Genomic DNA, 20,915 nt, shown 5'->3' with positions numbered 1-20,915 from the left:
TGAGAGATGAAATATGGTGTAAGAGGAACGGAGAAAAGAGCTATTTGTCTGGATGGAAGAGGGTAGAGGGATAATGTATACTGAGGAAAGAAGGATAAGTCAGGATAAGGTTTTAAAAGGCTTTGAAAGTTAAATAGAGGAATTCATATTCTATCCTAGAAGCAATAGGGAAACATGGTAGATTATTGAGTAAGAGAATAATCTGCTTGTCTAAGGTAGATTATTTTAGTAGAAGCATGAAAGGCAGACTGAAATAGAGAGAAACTTGATTTAGGGAAGCCAATGAGGTTGTTGCAATAATCTAAGCAAGAGGTGATGAGGGCATGGACTAAAGTGAAAACTATGACTAGAGAGAAAATGGAAAGATATCAAGGAACAATAAATAGCAGATTTGGCAACTGGTTGCATATGTGGACTCTGTGGAATAAATGAGAGTTAGGAATTAAGGATAATGCTAATATTACAAAATTGCAAAACTAGGAAAATGATAGTACCTTCAACAAAAAAATTGAAAAATTTGGGAAAAGAATTTTGCTCTTACATAGAAATAAACATTAAAATGCCTCATTTATCTCTTTAGGTATCCAGATATCTAGAGCACTGGAGCTGGAGCCTGGAAAACCTGAGTTCAAATTCTGTCTTGGGTATTTGTTAACTGCAAGACCCTGGGCAAGTCACTTAACCTCAGCCTCAAGTTTCCTCATATGAAAAATGGGCATAATAATGGCATTCCTTGAATGAAATAATGAATTAACTGTTTTGCTAAAGTGTGATCTTCCCAACTGTTGAAAACTAAGTTTATTTTATGAACTGGAAAACCAGTGAATATATTTTATATTATAAGAACTTTGATGTGTTATTTCATTTGAATCTCACAAAAATCCTATGAGTGAGTGGGGCCAAGTGAAGTTAAATGATGTTGCCCAGAGTGAAATAACTAGTATGTGCTGATGGGGACTAGAACCCCATATTCTTGGCCTCCTGCATAGATAACTTTCTACTATGTCACACAGCTGGGAGTAGAGTTCAGATCTTTCAACTTCTTCATTGTTCTCAGGACCCAATTGGAAAGGACCATACTTAGGTCCTGGGTGCTATTTAGGGGAAACTTCATCATTCAAGTTAGGCTCAGAATGGTAAGAAGATAACTTCTTTCTGAGTTGTTCCTTGTCTTTCTTTCTCCCTACTTTTTCTTTGAATAAGGAGGCAGCTTGATGTAATTCATAGAATAACAAATTTTGTATCAGAAAGATCTGGGTTCAGTCTGCCTCAGACACTTAATAGTTGTGTGCCCCTTGGCTTAATCAATCAGTAAACATTTATTAAGTCCCTACTATGTGTCAGGAACTGTGCTAAGCATTAGGGATACAAAAAGTAGCAAAAGAAGTCTCTGCCCTCAAGGAGCTTACAATCTAATGGGGAAGATTACAAAAACAACTACATAAATACCCACTCATAGTATACATAGATGTATATGTGTATGCACACATACATATAAAATAAGTAGGAAAAAGTAACAAGAAAATTAAAAAGAAGTTAAGAGTGGCTTTTTGTAGAAAGTGGGATTTTAGTTGAAACTTCACTTACCCTTTTTGGACTTGTATCTTCCTCTATAAAATGAGGAGGATTGGGGTAGATTAGCTCTAAGGTTCCTTCTAATTCCAATTCTGTATTCCTATGAATTATGAACATGAAAACACTTTTAGTTTCAGCATTTACTTTGTCCCAGGCACTTCACTGGAGAAGCAAACATAAAAATGACCTATGACCTTAAGGCAAATATAAAGGTGACTTTTGACTTCGAGGAGTTTATATTTTAATAGAGAGAGGCCAATTTATAGAAAAATGGTGGTTAGACAAGGGAGTTTTGGTTTGGGAAGCTACAGGCATGATGAGCAGAGACTTGAGACTGCTGATTGTCCCACTGATGGTTCCCTATTGGCCTCTAGGATAAACTACAAAATCCTCCATTTGGTGTCCAAAGTCCTTCAAAACCTACTAACTCCTCCCCTGCCCCCCAAACCTGATATATGCCCCTTTATAATCTTTGGGTACTTTTCACTCAGGTGATGGTGACCTCCTTGCTGATCAATGATCAAGACATGCCATCTCTCTGCTCTCAGGCATTTTCTCTGGCTGTCTCCCAAACCTAGGATACTTTCCCATCTCCTCTCTACCTATTGTTTTCCTGTATGCCTTTAAATTTCTACTAAAATCCCATTATCAGGAAGCATTTGCCAACTCTTCTTAGTTCTGGAGCATATCCTCTCATGTATATCCAATTTTTCCTATATATAACTTATTTTTATATATTTTTTGTTTGTTAGCTCCCTCATGAGATTGGTGAGGACAGGAATTGTCTTTTGCCTCTTTTTTTTTTTTTTTTTTTTTGCATATCCTGCACTTGTCACATTACCTGGCACACAGTGGGTGCTTAGTAAATATTTGTAGATATTATAATCTTTTCAGTACTGCAGGCTTTCTCTGCCAATCCCAACTAGTTACCCAGGACTCATCATAGTAATGTGAGAAATAGAAAATATCGTACTTATTTTAATGAGCCCAAGGTTATGACACAAATTGTGGGAGGTTCTGTGCAGCCTACAGGAAAGACAGCTCAGAAGATAAATTCATAGATTATCTTCATAGAGTAAGGATAGCTCTGTGTCCAGTTTCTAACTTTCCCAATCATCTGCCAAAGTTATATTCCTAAAACAAAGATCTACTCATATCACCTCTTCTTTCCAAAATCTTCAAATGGCTCTCAATTACTTTCACGATAAAATGCAAAGTTCTCCACCTGGTTTTTAAGTCCTTTCATAATTTGACTTTCATTTACATTTCAAGCTTTATTTCCTGTTAGCTCTCCTTCATGAACTCTCTCAATCAAATTGGTCTATTGGCTATTTAGTATAGACAAAATTTCACTTTTTCTTTTGGAAATTTAGTACAAGAAATCCTCTCCTTCAATCTATTGTACTTCTTCCTCACCTCAATTTCTTGGAATTTCTAGCTTACTTCAAGGAATAGCTCAGTTGATAACCTCCTCTTTGAAGCCATTCCTGATCTCAACCCACATCACCCCCAATTTGTTAATGTTCTCTTCTCCGTAATGTTATTTTGAATTATTTTCTATGTTTTTTTATTTACAGCTAAGTAGTTCAGTGGATAGAGTACCAGACCTGGAATCAGGAAAATTTAAGTTCAAATCCTGTCTCAGGCATTTATTGTGTGACCCTGAGCAAGTCACTTTATCCCATTTGTCTGAGTTTCCTCATCTGTGAAATGAGCTGGAGAAGGAAATAGTTAAGCACTCCAGTATATCCGCCAAGAAAATTCCAAAGGGAGTCACAATGGGTTGGACAAAACTGAATAACAGCAAAAGTATATTACATCTCTCCCCTTCCTTCCTTGTGGAATGTAAGAATCTTGAGGGCAAGGACTATTCCCATGACACTGTGGACACATAACAGGAACCTAATAAAATCAATCAATCAAGAAGCCATTAATGTGGCAGGCACTTGGAAGACAAAGATAGAAGTGAAATCTAGTCTTCTGCCCTCACTAAGCTTACAATCTAATTAGGGAACTAATATGTATGTATGTATAAACACATACACTTATATGAAAATATACACATTTATGACTTTATGTATACCCAGAATAAATTAAAAATGAATATAAGGTTATTTTGGAATTGAGTGTCCTAAAAGCCAGTGGGAGAGAACCAGGAAAGGCTTCATGGAGAAAATAGATTTTGAGCTGAATTTTGAAGGAGATTAAAGATTACAGGAATTATAGGTAAGAAGGAGATGGGTTCCAGACATGAGGGACAGACAGGAAGATAGTCCCAGGTAGAACTATATCCTCTGCAGCTAGGTGGCTATGCTGTGGTAGAGTGCCAGCCTGGAATTAGGAAGACTCATCTTCATGAGTTCAAATCTGACTTCAGACACCTCTTAGACCCTGCACAAGTCACTTTATCCTGTTTGCCTCAGTTTCCTCATGTGTAAAATGAGCTGGAGAAGGAAATAGCAGATAACTTGTGTTGTTGCTAAAAAAAAAAAAAAAATCAAATGAGGTTACCAAGAGTCAGATAAAACTGAACAAAACCCCTGACACTAAGCTTGATGCTCTTACCTCTCCACCATGAATCCCCCTTTCATTAGAACTCTAATAGCAAGGTAGAAGATAGAAAGTGATAAAATCAAGGGGGCATATAAAGAGGTTGACCTTGATGAGAAGATCAATTTTTTGTTAGACTGGATTAAGTGAGATAATGGCAAGGAGAAGAGAAGGAGGAAGAGGAGGAGAAGAGAGAGAGGAAGGTAGAAGAAGAGAAGGAGGAGGAGAAGAAAATAAGAAAAGAAAAGAAGAAGAAAGAAGAGAGAGAATGAAACAGAGAGGGAGAGACAGACTGAGAGCTATTGGAAACTTAAAATTTTATCGTAAAGAGTGTGACCTTGTATGACAGATTGAAGCCAAAAGAGATTAATAATTGAGATGTGCTCCACAATAACCAGATTCCAAACCCATACACATCCAGACTTCTGGTTCAGAATTCTTGTGGCATCTTGATTCATCAATAAATGTCACCAGAAGGTTATGAAGTAGCCTTACCCTAACCCTCCCTTGGTTAGGTGGATGAATTGGATTCTGTGGTTCGAATTCAAATTTCTTGATTTATAGAGTGGAAAATTAATCAAGACAGAGGTCATTCATTCTTGCCCAAAGAGTTAATGACTTAGAGATTGACCTTGAGGTTAGATGTTTAAAATTGTTTTGTGGTGTTTTATGTAAACATTGAAATATAGCAATAATATCTATTGAATCTTCCCAAACCCTTAAGTCCTTGAAAAAATATTTATGTTATATATAAATATACAGTTTGCATAAATATATACATGATTCAAGTTTTAAAATATTTGTTCTGTAGTTTTTTATTTTGTTTTGTTCTTTCGGTTACATTACCCAGTTATTATCAGTTTTGAAAAGTTCTAATAAAATTATGTAAATATAGAAATTGAACTGCAGTGAGTCCTGTCTCTTATGTTCATTTCCAGGCTTCTATCTCCCCACTTCTGGTTTGGATTTGATTTTGTTCTTAAAGGCAGTCGAGGTTAGGTGACTTACCCAGAGGCACACAGCCAGTACATGTCTGAGGTTGGATCAGAACTTCTGGCTCCAGGGCCAGTGCTTTGCTGCCCCAATTTATGCTTGAATAGCAGCTCGAACGCGCATGTGACTAAAGACTGATATCTAAGCTTCCTTTTTTTCCTCAGCCTCCACAGCCCAGGCCCTTATACAGGTGCACAGAGAATGTTGTACTTGTTCTGTTTTACAGCCTCTGCCCCCGGAACATCTCGTTTAGAAGCAGTGCCTTTGGGGGTTGGAGACGTGGGAGATGCTCCAGGGGAGGTTGGTTCGGTAGGCAGAAAGCAAGATGTAGGAGGGGAGGAGGAGGGAGCCGAGCAGAGCTGAGCCGAGCCGCTTGGGGCGTCACTGCCTAAAGTACCCAGCAGGGGGCATTCTCAGCCTTTCAGTTGTCGTCTGCGTGGGCTGTGATTGGCAAGCCAAGGCGGGGGTGACTGTGTCTTGGCCCCAACTCTGAGCGGATCTGGGCGAGGGAGAGAGGGAGGGAGGGAGGGAGCTGCTCCTGGGAGGGCCTGTCACATACAGAGCATCAGTAGAACATGGAACTGCTACAAAGCTGGCACGACCCATCCCCTGGGGACTAGGCTGGGGAGGAAATCGGGGAATGGGGGTCCTGAGCCTACAGATTGGGGGAATTCACATCATTTTGGCGTGAGGCTTGGGGGGGGCTGGTCCATATGGTGAGAATGACAGACATTCTTCTCCTAAAGGGAATGATAGAACTAGAATAATAGATTTAGAGAAGAGTAGAGTCTTAGCAGTTAATGCCCTTTATTTCTTTCACAGGAGATGAAACCGAGGCTCAAAGAGAAATGACACAGCTGAAATTTGAACCCAGAGTACAGAAGAATGTCAGCCCTGGAGTCAGAGGATCTGGATTCAAATCCTGCCCTGTCACTTATTAACTAAGTGATCTTTGGTGAATCAGTTAGCTTATCTGGGCATCCGTTTTCTCAGCTATGAGAAATGAGGGCATTAAGCTAGAAGGTTTCCAAGATCCCCTCCAGTTCAAGACCTAGGACCCTAACTGTGGCTCAATCCATTACCCCGTGCCATCTTAGAGCAGAGGGATTAAAAATGGGATAGAGACCCGCAGAGACCATAAAAAAGGGAAAAGGGCAATCGTGCAAGATGCAAGAATGTTTGTGGCAGCCCTCTTTGTAGTGGAAAGAAACTGGAAACTGAGTGAATGCCCATCAATTGGGAATGGCTGAATAAATTGTGGTATATGAATATTATGGAATATTATTGTTCTGTAAGAAATGACCAACAGGATGATTTCAGAAAGGCCTGGAGAGACTTACATGAACTGATGCTGAGTGAAATGAGCAGGACCAGGAGATCATTATATACTTCAACAACAATATTTGTATGATGATCAATTCTGATGGACGTGACTCTCTTTAACAATGAGAGGGTTCAGGTCAGTTCCAATGGTCTTCTGATGGAGAGAGCCATCTGAACCCAGAGAGGGAACTGTGGGGACTAAGTGGATCACAGCATATTATTTTCACTCTTTTTGTGGCTGTTTGTTTGCATTTTGTTTTTTTTCTCATTTTTTTTTCCTTTTTGATCTGATTTTTCTTGTGCAGCATGATAATTGTGGAAATATGTATAGAAGAATTGTACATGTTTAACATATATTGAATTATATATGTTAGGGGAGAAGAGTAGGGAGTTGGGTGGGAGAAAACTTTGGAACACAAGGTTTTGCAAGGATAAATGTTGAAAACTAAGCATATATTTTGAAAATAAAAAACTTTTAAAAATTAAAAAATTAAATGAGAGAGATACTTGCTCTTCTAATCAGGTGGAGAAGGTCAATCAGTCATTCAGTCTACAAGTATTTATTAAGCACCAACTATGGATCAGGCACTTGGGAATACTGAGAAAGGCAAAAAACAAAGAGTGCCTAATTTTAAATTTGCTTTCACAAACTAATGGGAAGAAATAACATGAAAACAATCAAGTATCAACAAAGTATATCCAAGAAAAATTCTCTAAGTTTAAAGTAGTCTGGATTGGGAATCAGGAACTCCAGGATCCAGTTTGGTTCTGCCACCAAAAAGTTATGTTTGGGCTCCAATTTCCTCATTTATCAAATGAAGATGATGGACAATATCTGAAGGGGGTTGGTTTTGAAGTGAGAGGACCTGATTTTGAATCCCAATTTTGTCCTTTATTCCTTATATGGCTTTGGGAAATCACAATTTCCTTATCTATAAAAAGTTCCAGAAGTCTTCTGGTCTTCCTTCCAGCTCTGTCTTTATTTTGTGGTCAGATGACTGAGCCAGCTTCTAAGTGGCTACAAATTTGAATCCTATTGTTGAACTACATTGCAGAGATTTCTCTCCAAGAACATGACTTTTCCTAAATCCCTTGCTTTCTGAGTTTCTACCAAATCTTTGTGTCTTAAAGGGTTTAAGGTTGGGGAGTGTAAGTACCAGACAGGTCCAGATTCCCAGACTGACTTTGCACATTGGAGTCCAGGAACCTTTGCTCTGATGCTTGGGAAAGTAGATGGGATTGTATTCCACTTTCTTTAGGATTGGGTCTTCCAAGATAGCTTTTTTTTTTCTTCAAGGCAAGAGGCAAGTCGGGTACTCTGACTTCAGAGCCAATGCTCTATCCACTGCACTGTCTAGCTGCCCCTCCAAGGTAACTTTAAGAACAGTCTCAAAGCAAAGGTATCTAAGCATAAAACTGAGAGTTGAGATTCCTGAGCCCATTTCTAGTGCTCATGAACAACAGATAAATAAATCTTTCTTCCCAGCTTCAATTTCCCAACCTGTTAAAAGAGATAAGAAATTTGGACTTTTAGATAGGTGGGAAAAGGGGAAACATTGCCTCATCCTTAGGACAGAGCGGAAGGTAGCACTTGGACTCTCCTTTACAGAGGATGGGGATTTTCAGATTACTGTGTTTTATTGTTGGCAGGTGCAGAAGGCTTCAGGTGAAAGGGATTTCCCTTGCAAAGTTCATTCAAAAGGGTTAAGAGAGGAATCTGATCCATGGGAGTGAAGAGCTCCCTAGGGCCTGGGTTCAATGAAAAGTGTGTTGGAAAAGGGGAGTGGTAAAGAGAACAGATGAGGCAACAGGCCAAAGGGAAGGAAAGAAAAGTTAGGGGGTATAAAGGAGAATGGAGTGAAGTGACAGGTGAGAGAAGAGAGCATGGGGAGGGAAGCTGGATAATTCTAGAACGAGTGATGATCTTCAGCTCCCAGTCTTCTGGCCTCTGGTTTGCTTTGATTACAGAATTATTTAATATAATAGCTGCCCTATTCTACACTATGCATGTTGTGACCTTTCCTATAGACAAAGACAGAAATCACTATCTATCTTACTTGGCTGACCCATGCTGATGGCTTTGCTAGCATCGAGTGGCTCATGAGAATGGGAGATGATGGAAAGGTCCATATCTCTTGATTTTTGTTGTCATATAGACTAGAGGATAAGGGGCCCCAAAGTAGGGTCTAGGGCAGCCAGACAGGCCCCTCATAGGGGAAGTAAGCTGGTGGGTGGCGCTCCTTGCTTCCCCAACTGAGCTGTTTTGGAGGAAGATAAGAGATGCCAGTTAGGCAAGAGGAAGTGGGTGAGGGCCCGTTCCCTGCTCTGTTCCATAGAAAAGGACACAACCACTGACCCAGTCCTTCAGGGAGTTAATGTGAGAAGGGCAATCCTTTGGATGGTCCTGGGGCAGTTGGGATTCCAGATCAGCAGGAGGTTTTTATAGGAGGGATGACTTAAGTCTAAGGATTCTCATCCAGGTTCTAGGAGCACAGCCTTTGTCATTAAATTACTGCAGAGTAACTTAATGGGAAGCTGGGTAGGGATAAAGGACAGATCTACAGAGGCCAAGACAAGAAAACACTGGAGGAGAGAGCGTAATGTTTGAGAGGGTAATGATTATTTCACTTACATATGATTTTCATGGGGAGGAAGCATTGAGAAAGGGTGCCTAGTCACCCAGCCACAAATTTTGCCTATTCAAAACACTTAGAGCTTCCACTTAATACCCTAAATCTGCTTGTCTCCAGCTGACTCTTCCTCCTTCCCCATCCTGCTACAAGCCTTTTTGCCTTGCCTCCCTTATGTCCCAGCTCCTGCTACTCAGGTCTGGAATGGGAGAAACAAAGCTTTGGTTTAAATTCTATCTCTGCCACTTACTGTCGGGTGTGATCTTGGACAAACCACCACAGTACTCTAAACCTCAGTTCTGTCACCTGTAAAATAAAAGGGGGAGACAAGATGACCTCTGGGTTCTTTCTAACTCGAAATATAGGATCCCAGTGTCCTGTGCTATCTCCTGGAAGCCCTCCTGTGCTTTTAAGTGGCTGCCACTTTCTGTTCCTCCATCCTTCTTCTCTCTGCACTGAGCCCCTTTGGGGGATTCTCCCAGGCCAGCGAAGAAAAGCATCTTGAACCTGGCCTCCCTAATCTAACTCTGTTGCTTTAGGACAATAGAGAAATAGAAGAAGGAAGTCCTAAGGCAGGAAGTGCTGGGGGTGGGGGTGAGGGGATGAAGGAGAAGGAAATTATGGCCTCCCCATAAAGTCTTTCTAGGCCAAACGGTGTTCCTCATGCACCTTCCCAGTAGGCACAGGTGCTGGGGCAGCCACTGATTTGCAATGCAGATAGCTACCAGGCTGCTGCCCCTAAACTTCTTGGATCTTATAAGAGGGTGCTGACTTCCGGACTGGGCTACTTGGGGAGGAGAGCACCATGTGAGACAGGTTTCATTCTGCTCGGTCTCCTACCACCTGCTGACCCTCGCTGCCCTCCTCTTCCAACGTCTGACCTCCCTCGTGCTCTGGCGGGATGTCTTTGCTCAGTCCAATCCTGCTGCCCCCTGAAGTGAAGAGCTATCTAACCCGAGGAGAGCGCTTCATCAAATGGGATGATGTGAGTGGGGAGCAGGGGGGTGCCTGAACCCTGGGGGGAAGCCAGTGCTGGGGCTTTTTCTTAGAGAGCTACCGAGATCAGGTTGGGAGGGCAGATTGTCTGGGGGACGTAGTGAGGGATCAGTGAGCCTGGCTTCTCCCACCGGGGGCTGGACATTGGGGCTGACGGCTTCGTTCAAGGCAAAGTGTAGGGTGTGTCTGTGGGCATACTTGTGCTTTCCCCTCATCTGCAGATTCATCTGTTAGTGTCACTGGGAGGGGGGCCTCGTAGCTGTATCCATAATGTGGGCACACATGTCTGAAAATGTAGCCTCTTCTCTGTGTTCATGAGTGGGTGTGGTTCAGAGAAAATCGTAATCATCTAGTACTTCGTAAGTGCCTGATATGTGCTAGTTACTGTGTTAGGGAAGGGGGATACAAGACAGATTCAATATTCCTGCTTACAAGGAGCTTATATTCTAATGGTAAGGATGGATGTATATATCTAAATATGTGTTTGACCACTCTATGGCCGATATTGGAAAGGAAAGATCAGTTTCTATTAGTGATCTCAAAATATTTATCCATCTGTCTCTTCCCATTGTCAACTGGAAGAGTAAGGATTCTTCTTGGGGGGTGAATCAGGGTGAGGGAAAGCATTTATGTAGTGCCTATTATGTGCCAGGCACTGTGCTAAGAACCTATTATATTACCCCCATTTTATAGTTTAGGGAAACTGAGGCAGAAAGAAATTAAATGACTTGCCCAGAGTTACACAGCTAATAAATGTCTGGGAACTCAGGTCTTCCTGAGACCAGTTCCAGGGCTCCATCCACCGTGTTTCTACAGAAGTATCTCTCTGTGATTTGTCCCTTCCCTAACCCTCTGAAACTTTTTTTTTTCTTGGGCCACTAAAAAGAAAACCAGGAACTATCCTCTGAGGAAGCTGTGGGAGGAAGAAAAGATTAAGGGTGACTGTATGGTCTGGAGAGCTGAAAGGGCGTGGAAAAATCAGACAAGAGCTAGTGTGCCAGGGTGGACCCAGGAAATTCTTTTTTTTAAGGGAGACTCTTCCTGACTCTGGAAATTAAAACTATGCAGCAAATTCCCTGTGCTTCCAGAGTCCTGGGGAAGAGGAGTGAAGGCTCAATTAGGGTGGCTTTCCTGGATCTTGGGATATAGAGGGATATAGCTCTTGGGAAAAGGTTTTCTTTTTAAAAAAAAAAAAAAAAAAGAAAAGAAAATGTTTTCTTCCTGGTGATGGGACTCATAGTAAAAGCTCTCACAAGATCAAAGTAGCCAGAAGGGACCTTAGAGGTCCTCAACTCCTATCTCCTCCTGTAGAGGTTGGGAACTGCCAAAGTTGCACCAAGTTTTCCTCTGTCAACAGGATTACTAATCTATCAGACAAGAAGTCTGCGCTGCTCTTCAATGAGCATCACTTTGAATGAAAATGAAGCTTGAGGGCAGCTAGTGACAGTGCATAGAGCACTGGCCTTGTAGTCAGGAGTGCAAATCTGACCTCCCTTGATGTCACCATGGGCAAGTTACTTAATTCTGACTGCCTAAAAAAAGTTAAAGAAAGTGAATCTGGTCCACCTTGGCCCTTGATGTATGTGAATAAGGAAGGAGATAGTTCTTTTTTTTTTTTTTTTTTTTTTTGGATGGGGGTTTTCAGAGAAGGGTGGATGGATGGGAAGGGGAAGTGTTGAGTAGGAGGAGGTAGCAGGGGTTTCCAGGAATTAGGCAAAAGAAGAGAACCAGGTCCAAAGTGAAAGATGAAGTGGTCTCTTAGAACTTCTGGGAAAGTGTATAACTAACCAAGTTGAGGTCAAGGCTTAGTGACAAAGGTCTTCTGAATTCCTTGGCAATACTTCTGTGCCTCCTCCCTTACCTCCACCCCCCTTCCTTCCCCTCTAGTGGATAAAGCAAGTCCCTGACCTGTGAATTCAGTAGAGTACTTCATCAAGTACTTCCTTCATTCAGGCACTACATTAGTGGACAAGGGTACAATAAGGTTTTGTTGGTAGAGTGGGAACAACTTCGGATTTTCAAGCAAGGAATATGGGTTCACATCCTAGCTCTGCACTGCTCACTACAGTGATCTGTTCGACACAGCAGGGGTTAAGGAACAGAGCCCCCTCAATCTGGAAAATCTGGATAAAATTTTTTGGCCTTCCCTTTGTACCTGAGAAGAAATCTGAATCTTTTCTTTTCCTTTTATGGGGTGGTTACAGTACCTTATTGTAAAATTTGGATTCAGTATTTAGCCAAAAGCTCTGCTTCACCCACTGGACTTTCACTGTCATCTGTACCTTCTGCAAAACTTCTCCCAAAATTCCCATTTAATTTTGAGATATGGAAGGGATAACTATACTTGTAGGTCTTTGGGCAAGTCATTTAGCTTTTTCCTGACCTCAATTTCCTTATCCATAAAATGAGGGAGAAATGGGATTAGATGTCTTTTGAGCTCTAAATCTGAGATCTTATGATTCCCTTAAGCAGCTTAAAATATACCTGGTAAGAAAGGACATTCATAAAAAGATAACTAAAAGATATGAAGTATATTGAGTGGCATAGATAATAACAATAACAACTAGCATTTGCATGATACTTTAAGATTTGCAAAGCACTTTACAAATATTATCTCATTTTATTTTCATGCAAATAATAATGATTTGTTTCTTCTTTGCCCCTGCTTATTCCCTTAATCTTTTCTTCTTGCCTTATTGCTATAGATGTTCAGAATTTTAATAAAAATAATGATGGCATTTATGCCAGATCATTTTGGAAAGGCCTCTATTATTTTTCCATTACAGATAAAGCTATTTTTAAAAAGTTTTTCATGGTTTTTAAAAAAAACAATATTAAGGAAATGTTCATTTATTCTTATGCTTTCTTATGTTTTTAAGAAAATTACCTGTTATTTTGTCAAAAGCTTTTCCACATTTAATTGTTTTTGTTATTAATATCGCTTATTATATTTGTTGTTTTCTTAAGGTTGAACCAGCCCTGAACTCCAACATAGTCTTGGTGAATTATCTTGTGAAAAGATCATTCATTGATTGTAGCCTTTCTGTTAATAATTTTCCCATGATTTTATATCAATATTCATTAGAAATATTGGTCTATATGATTTTCATTCTCTGTTTTAATTCTCCTGGATTAGGTATTAGGACCACATTGTTTCACAGAAACTTTGGAAGAATATGTTTTTCCTATTTTCAAAATAATTCATGTAGTGGTAGAGTTAGCTGTTTTTGGATTAATTGATAGAATTTATTTGTAAATCCATCTGAGCCTTAGTTTTTTCTTTGGGCATTCATAACTTGCTCATTTACTTTTTTTAAAGATTGGATTATTCTATATTAGGTGGTACAGTGAATAGTTTGGATTCAGGAAGACTCATTTCATGACTTCAAATCCAGCCTCAGACATTTACCAGTTGTGAGATTTTGAGCAAGTCACTTAACCTTCTTTGCTTTAGTTTCCTCATCTATAAAATGAATTGGATAAGGAGATGGCAAACCATTCCAGTATCTATGCCACGAAAGCCCCAAATGGAGTCACCAACAGTCAAATGCGACTGAACAAGAACAAAAACAAAAATTCCTTATTCTGTTCATCTGTATTTTATATTTTTTGCGAGGATTTATTTATTTTGTATATGTTAGCATTTTTGTCTTGAGATAATCTGGCCCAAGATTATTTGTCCTTCAATCTCAGATTTACTTTCAGCTAATCAGGAAGTTTTCTGAATGCAGCTGGACATTTGTTGACAGATATTCATTATTAAATACTTGCCCAACTAGGTTTTCCTTCCTTCTGCCGCTTTCCTCCAAAATAAATTTAAGTATCACTGAGTCTCAGGATTGGAAGAGACCTTGTAGGCCTCTGGTTCAACATATTCCTGAGCAGGAATCCCCTTTGTCATGTCCCCAAGTGATCATCCAGACTTCTAATGAAGAAAATTCACTCTCATCCAAACAAGTTCACTTTTGGATATTCCATTTATGTACAGTTAAAATTGTTTGGATGTTTTCCCTTGCATGCACAAGACCCATCAAAGTTGAAATCTGTATTTTTGTCACTTTGCTCCAAGTACAAGATGCAATCAGTTTTCTACTTCACCTTGAAAATAGGTACAGTACTTCAAGTCAAGAAGTATTTATTAAATGCCTACCTTGAATTAAGCTCTAGGGACACAAAGAAAAGTAAAAGCTTTCCTAGAGAGCTTTTGCTCAGAAGGAATTTATAAGCTATGGTGGGGAGAGGAGACAACAGGCAAACACCTGTGTACCAACAAGATCTAGATAGGGTAAACTGAAGAACTGGTATCAGAAAGGGCTGCTTTGTAGAAAGTAAAAGAAATGAGGGGAGCTAGGGGCAGAAATGAGGAAGGAGTGGATCGCAGGCATGGGAGACAGTTGGTGAAAATGCCCTGAATGAGGAAATGGAGCATCATTTGTTGGGGGGGGGGCAGTAAAAAAGGCCAGTTACATGGGATAACAGAGTGTGTAGAGGGGAGTGAAATGTTAGAAAATTCTAAAGTTAGTAAGACAAATGAAAGATCCCGAGAGAGTTTCTGTGTAATTAATAATCAATTTGTTCATTAGGCTAGCTGGCAATTGATAAACTGATGGTCAGTGGTTTCTGTTGGTAACCAAAGATCCCCAGTGGAGACTTGTAAAGCCTTAAATAATTTTCTGAAAAGGAATGCCCCTGACAAGTGAAAATCAACCCTAATTATTGGACATTTAATGAGTAGGTAGGCTTTAGCTTCCCCAGTTAATTATATAGTTTGGTCATGAGATTCATCAGCCTCCAGAAATCTGGATCTGGGAATCCATCTCCATCTGAACCTCACTGCTTAGTTTTCTTCTTCACAAGTTGGTTCACCCTAAACTCTAATAGAGGGATAAAAAGGACAGAGACTCATTTCCTCAGGGAAAGAACTTGCCCAAAAGCTAGGTCTCCTAGCTGAGTGGGAATAACTTCTAAGATTGAAGACCATGTTCATCAATCAGTTATATAGTTTACAAGAGGTCAGATTATGAGATTATAAACGCCAAATAGAAAATTTTATATTTGATCCTAGAGGTAATAGGAAGGACTAGAGTTTTTTAGATAAGAAGATGATAATGTCTTTCAAAGGGTGCTAGAAGAATTCAGAAGAGGGAAAGTTCTTTCCAAGCTGAAATGATCTAAGAATGCTTCGGGAAGGATGTGGGCCTGGAATTGAACTTGAAGAAGGAATGAGGCTTAGAAAATTGCTGGATGGTATATAACATATTGAATGCTGGACTTGAAGTCAGGAAAACTTCAGGTTAAATTCTACCTTCAGTGCTTATCAGCTATTGTTGTGATTGTGTTTTCATCTTTTTTTTCCCTCCCTCCCTCCCTTCCTTCCTTCCTTCCTTCCTTCCTTCCTTCCTTCCTTCCTACCTACCTTTAAAATTTTCTTACATTTCATTCCCCTCTCTATACTCTGTGATCCCATGTACACACTGTGATCTTTTTTTGCTGTCCCTCCCACAAGTGCTTTCTTTTTATTCTATCTTTTCTTTCTTTCCAGGGAAACCATGCATTTTACAGTATCTGTAAACATAACAATATATTTACACTGACTTTTGAACTCAGTACATTTTGTAATGTTGGATTCACTTTTTAAACCCAATGTAACATGTAATAACAAAAGAGAGAAATACATTAGATTAGGACAGTTTATGACTAATAGCAGCTGTTTTTGAAAGATAATTTTATTAAATCAATCCATTGCACTTGGTCATTTTATTGCTACAGCAAAAATGGCCATTTTATTATTTTAACACCTTTCATTTCTGAGTTTAACTGGTTGCCTTATTCTGCTTATGCATTGTAAGTTTTCATGTGGACAAAAACAAGATAATTTAAAACATATTTTATTGTGCTATGATCACAGTGAGAAAATAGAAAATAAATTTCTATTATATCAAGTCTACTTTTCTATTTTCATCATCAGAGAAATATTAATACTTCTAAAGAAAAAATTCTAGGACACAAAATATTTTTTAAATTTAGAGCATTCATTTTTGATGTCTTTGAGAAGATATATGAATACTGAATCAATTCATTATATGTAAAAAATGTGGCATACCTAGATATGCAGTATGTTCTCAGATATTTCAGCATTTTAATGTTCTATCAACAGATAGAACAGTTGACTCAAAGCTTTGTGCTTATGTGCACATTTGAAAAGAAAATTTAATCAATGCATGAAAATTGCACCCCTTTAAGAATGTAAATTCCTCATCCCTACATATTGTGTTTCTACATATAATAATATGGTGATGATATAACTCTCATGAACAGGAATTTCTAGTGACATCTGATTATATGCCAAAACTTTACTGGTTTTGCTACACCAAAGGAACATTTTTATTCTCTAAATGGAGACTAATACAATTGCTTTTCTTTTCCTTATTGAAGAAGGAAGTTAGGGGCAGGGAAATAAATGGATACCAAGGACTTCCCTATATATATATATATATATATATATATATATATTTTTTTCAAATTTCATATTTTTAAAAAGTTTGCTATTCTGAAGTGTTATTAACATATGTATAATCTTAATTACTAGGAAATTGAGTAAGATTCCCTCCTCCTTCCCCTGCTCCCTTTTTTGGATGGAAAGCAATGAGGAAAACCAAGGAAAGAATATTAATTTCTTAACTTCTTCCCAAACAGGAAAAGGAAAATTTTCCTTAAACATACTTTGTAATGAAAATGATTCCTAGGTCATAGAAAGCTTCATATTTTCCTCTTTATATTGTTATGATTGCTGCTCAGGCTTTTTTTTTTTTTTTTTAAAGACTTTCTTGACTTTCAAATTAATTGGATTTAAGTGAGGCAAAGTTACACAAAGTCATCAATCTCATTTACTTTTCCTGAGTCCATTGGGAAAACAAGACTGGTGATTTCCTAAGATGCGAAGCATGATCTTGGCATAGATGTCTGGCCAAGCTCCACAGTGTCTACTATGATTATAGAAAAATCACTTAACCTAGCTAGGGCATCACTTCATTATCTGCAAAATGGGCATAGTAATAACTGTAATTCCTACCTTATGAAGCTGGGGAAAAAAAGTTGTTTTTTTTTTTTTTTCAAACTTGGAAGCATTCTATATATGTATATGTGTCATCACTATTCTATATATGTATCATAATAATGATAACAGCAGATAGCATTTAAATAATGCTTTCTATTATAATAGTACTGTGCTAAGTGCTTTACAGTTCTTATCTCATTTGATCCTTACAACAATCCTAGAAGGTGGGTGCGATTATTATACCCATTGATGATGAGGAGACTGAAACATATGTGTATGTGTATTTGCATATGTTTATGTGTGTACATACATATGTATCTGTGTATTGTATAAGAATACTATAAACAAAGATATGGAGAAAAACAGGGACAAGACTGAAGGAATTGTGAATATCAAGCAATGGGGTTTGAACTTTTTTCTAGTAGTCTTCAAACTTTTTGGATAACATATCCCTATCAGTTAAGAAAAAATTCTTATTTATATATAATATATAACACTGTATATAAATGTTATATATTATTCATAGATAACATATAACATTGCATATAATATGCTACATATTATTTATATATAATAAATAACATTTAATATAATTTATATTATATATTATACGTAATATATCTATATTTACCTATTTCTAAATCATATACATTTACAGCATTGCATAGTGGATAGAGAGCTGTTTCCGGAACTAGGGAGACTCTATTTGACTATCAGACATACACTAGCTGTATGATCCTGGCCAATTTCCCTCTCTGTGTCCCAGGAAGCACTTTAGAACTATAAGCCACCAAAAGAGTTTCAAATCTGCTTGGGTAGAAGGAGGTTCCTCATTATTTCCCAAATGATGAAACACCTACCATTGATATAGATTTGCAATTAGACCAATTAAATTTCAGGTCTGATTCCTATCTCTCTTTTTAATTGTGTTCTATAGTACTAATAATCATGTACATTATAAAACTTCCACAAAATAGAAATTAAAAAGAATGAGAAGAAGATGAAATCATATTTGATTATAGAATCAATAAGGACCTACTGGAGTTTCTCAAGTAGGAGAGTGACTTGGCCAGACCCAAGATTTGGGAATATACTCCTTGTGGAGGATGGACTAAAGCTGGGAGGCATGGAGATCAAGTAGGAAAATATTGTAATAGATTTGGTGATTGATGGGGTATGGGGGAGTAGTGAATGAGGAGTCAAAAATGACAGTGAGGGATTACTAATCTAGGAGACTAGAAATTCCTGGATCAAAATAGGGAAGTTCAGTAGAAGGGTATATATGTTTTGGGAAAGATAGTAAATGTGATTTTTACAATGCAGTTCACAATTTCTTCATGCCTATTTATTCTTTACAACTCATTGTTTTCTGCCCAAAAAAGGGTAGGAGGGGAGGGCTCTTATTCATTAATTACTCCCCTGGAATGCAGAGCCCACTATTGAGGGGCACTTACCACAGACAAGAGTTGATCTGGGAGCAGGGTTTGGAGATCCTGAGTGCTGGGGAGGAGAAAAGGAATTCTGCTTGTGCAGCTACTATGGATGCCTGGGTAAGGCTTAAGGGCAAAAGTATTTGACAGAAAGAGGTTATCTGCAGTGTGAAGGGTTGCAGAGAGACTAAGACAGATGAGGATCTTTTGAGAAAGGGCCAGGAGATATGGCAATTAAGAGAGCACTAGTAACTTTGGAGATAACAGTCTCAAGTGAAGGATGAGGTCCAAAGTCAGACTGCAGAGGAATTGGAAGTGAGTTAGAAGACAAAAATTAAAAGCCTAGAGGTAGACAGCTTTCTTAATGAGTTTAGCTAAGAAAAGGAAGAGAGATATAGTACTATAGCTAGAGGGAATGGTGAGATCAAATGAGGTTTTTTATAAGGATGAGAGAGATAGGGGAGTGTTTATGGACAGCAGGGAAAGTACCAGCAGAGAGGCAGATTACATGAGAAGAGAGAATCTTTCATCTGAAGAGAGAAAGTAGGGTTGCTTCTGTTAAAAAAAGACGGGATGGGATCAAGGATGTATGGAGAGAGGTTTACCTTGGTAAGGTAAGAACTCCTCTTTTTAAAAGAGATCTGGATCTCAGAATAAACCTCATGGTGCCTTGAAACAATTCAGCTTGGCTTAAGGAAGAGAGAAGGGAAGAGAAATAAAATGGGGAGGGGAGGATGGGGAGGAAGATGGGTGCTGGACCACAGAACTGAGCTCCTTTCTCTACAGGAAACTTCTGTGGCATCCCCAGTCATCCTCCGAGTGGATCCCAATGGCTATTACTTGTACTGGACATATCAAAGCAAGGTGAGGGCAGCCTTGAACCCATTTACATTTGTCTTTTATCTGTCTTTTACTTATTCTACCAGAAGAGAGGGAAGATGGTTCCTGAAATAGTTTAAAGAAGCATGTATAGGAGAAAAGTCCCAGAGGGAACTAAACTGCAGAAGGTCGAGCTCTCATGACTTCCTGTTGAAACAGGAGGAACAGGACTGCCCCAGCCCCTGCCTTTGGGCAGAGCTGGATTCTAGGCCCAAAGACAGTGCCTGGGTAATCAGCTCTGTTTCCCTCTGAACATGGAGTTAGGGTTTTACTTCCTCTCAAAGAACAGCTGGAAAATTATACACCCTCCCAGCCCTAACCACCCAATCATTCTACACACACACACACACACACACACACACACACACACACACACACACACACACCCCTCCTATTCAGTTGCTACTACTGCCTGTCCCCCTGTCTCCCAGTATCTTTGGGGAGGAGAGGCCTGGGTTTTTGGTGATATGATAAACAGAATATTGGGAAAATCTAAAATCTACAAAGGGAAGATTTGAGCCAGCTCTACCAGGATGATTAAAGGGAGGAAAAGAGAAGCTAGTATTGAGTTCAGAGATCCAAGGGGAGGCTCTCCTTCCTTAGGTCTCTACATGAATCAAACAGTAAGATGTTAGAGTTGGGAGGAGGCAATAAAAATCATTTAGAGTATGAGCCCTTCATTTCACAGAAGAACAAGCTGAGATCACCACTATTTAGTGACTGAGCTTGGATCAGATCTCAGATCTTCTCAGTCCTGAGCCAGAGTTCTGCTCTTTACTCAGTTCTAAAGTAAAGAAAGAAAGAGTGGAGTAAGACAGGATTAATCAAACGACAATTAAAAAGAGGAAAAAGAAAGAAGAGGGCTGATCCATGGTCTACTCTAAGTGTATCATCTTTTTCTAGGAAAAAAAAGAAAAGTCAAGCATGCCTTATCTGGAAGAAGAATTAGAAAGACCATTTTTAGGGCCTCTGATAGTCTATGGCTGCCCTACTCTCCCATCTTTAACTCCATCTCATTTATTTTTATCTCTATCTTACTCTCAAACCCTAATTATCCCAGGAGATGGAGTTCCTGGACATCACCAGTATTCGGGACACTCGGTTTGGGAAGTTTGCTAAGATGCCCAAGGTAAATAGGGCTGTGTGGGTCTTGCTGGGGTAGGAGAGAAGGAAAGGAAGGGCACAAAGCTAAGGTACAGAGAAGAAATTGACTCATCAGCATATTTCAAGGGTAGATGGGGAACATGCCCTGGAACAGGCTGGGGCTGGGAGATATGAATTCTGATTAATAAGGGAATTTCCCATGGGCTAGGTAGCAAGAGCTACAGCCAGATGTTAAAAAGATAGACTCTGCTGTTTATACTGTTCTTGGGTCTTTGACCTTTCCTTAAGCTATCCTCTCTTCCTTTCACAAAAAGAAAGAAAAGGAAAGGAAAAACATAGAACTATGAGAGGAAAGAAAAAAGATGGCTAGAATTTTAT

At 39.1% G+C, this 20,915-nt stretch overlaps 1 protein-coding gene across 3 annotated transcripts in view; it reads left to right on the top strand.

The window, feature by feature from the left end:
* The first annotated feature begins 9,640 nt into the window (after window positions 1-9,640).
* The window catches only part of PLCB2 (phospholipase C beta 2), a 34,936-nt gene continuing 23,661 nt past the window's right edge, over window positions 9,641-20,915 (top strand). For 2 of the 3 annotated variants that reach the window (XM_074289263.1, XM_074289262.1), the window contains exons 1-3: window positions 9,641-10,056; window positions 19,341-19,418; window positions 20,494-20,562. In XM_074289263.1, coding sequence (XP_074145364.1) covers window positions 9,973-10,056; window positions 19,341-19,418; window positions 20,494-20,562 — 231 coding nt within the window. In that variant the 5' untranslated portion in view covers window positions 9,641-9,972. The remainder of the gene's footprint in view (window positions 10,057-19,340; window positions 19,419-20,493; window positions 20,563-20,915) is intronic. The other variant, XM_074289261.1, reaches the window with a different exon arrangement.

The sequence above is a fragment of the Sminthopsis crassicaudata genome, chromosome 2, assembly GCF_048593235.1.
Source record: "Sminthopsis crassicaudata isolate SCR6 chromosome 2, ASM4859323v1, whole genome shotgun sequence".
Taxonomy (NCBI): Eukaryota; Metazoa; Chordata; class Mammalia; order Dasyuromorphia; family Dasyuridae; genus Sminthopsis; species Sminthopsis crassicaudata.
The sequence above is the reverse complement of the archived record's forward strand: the minus strand, read 5'-3'. Positions and strand labels throughout refer to the sequence as shown.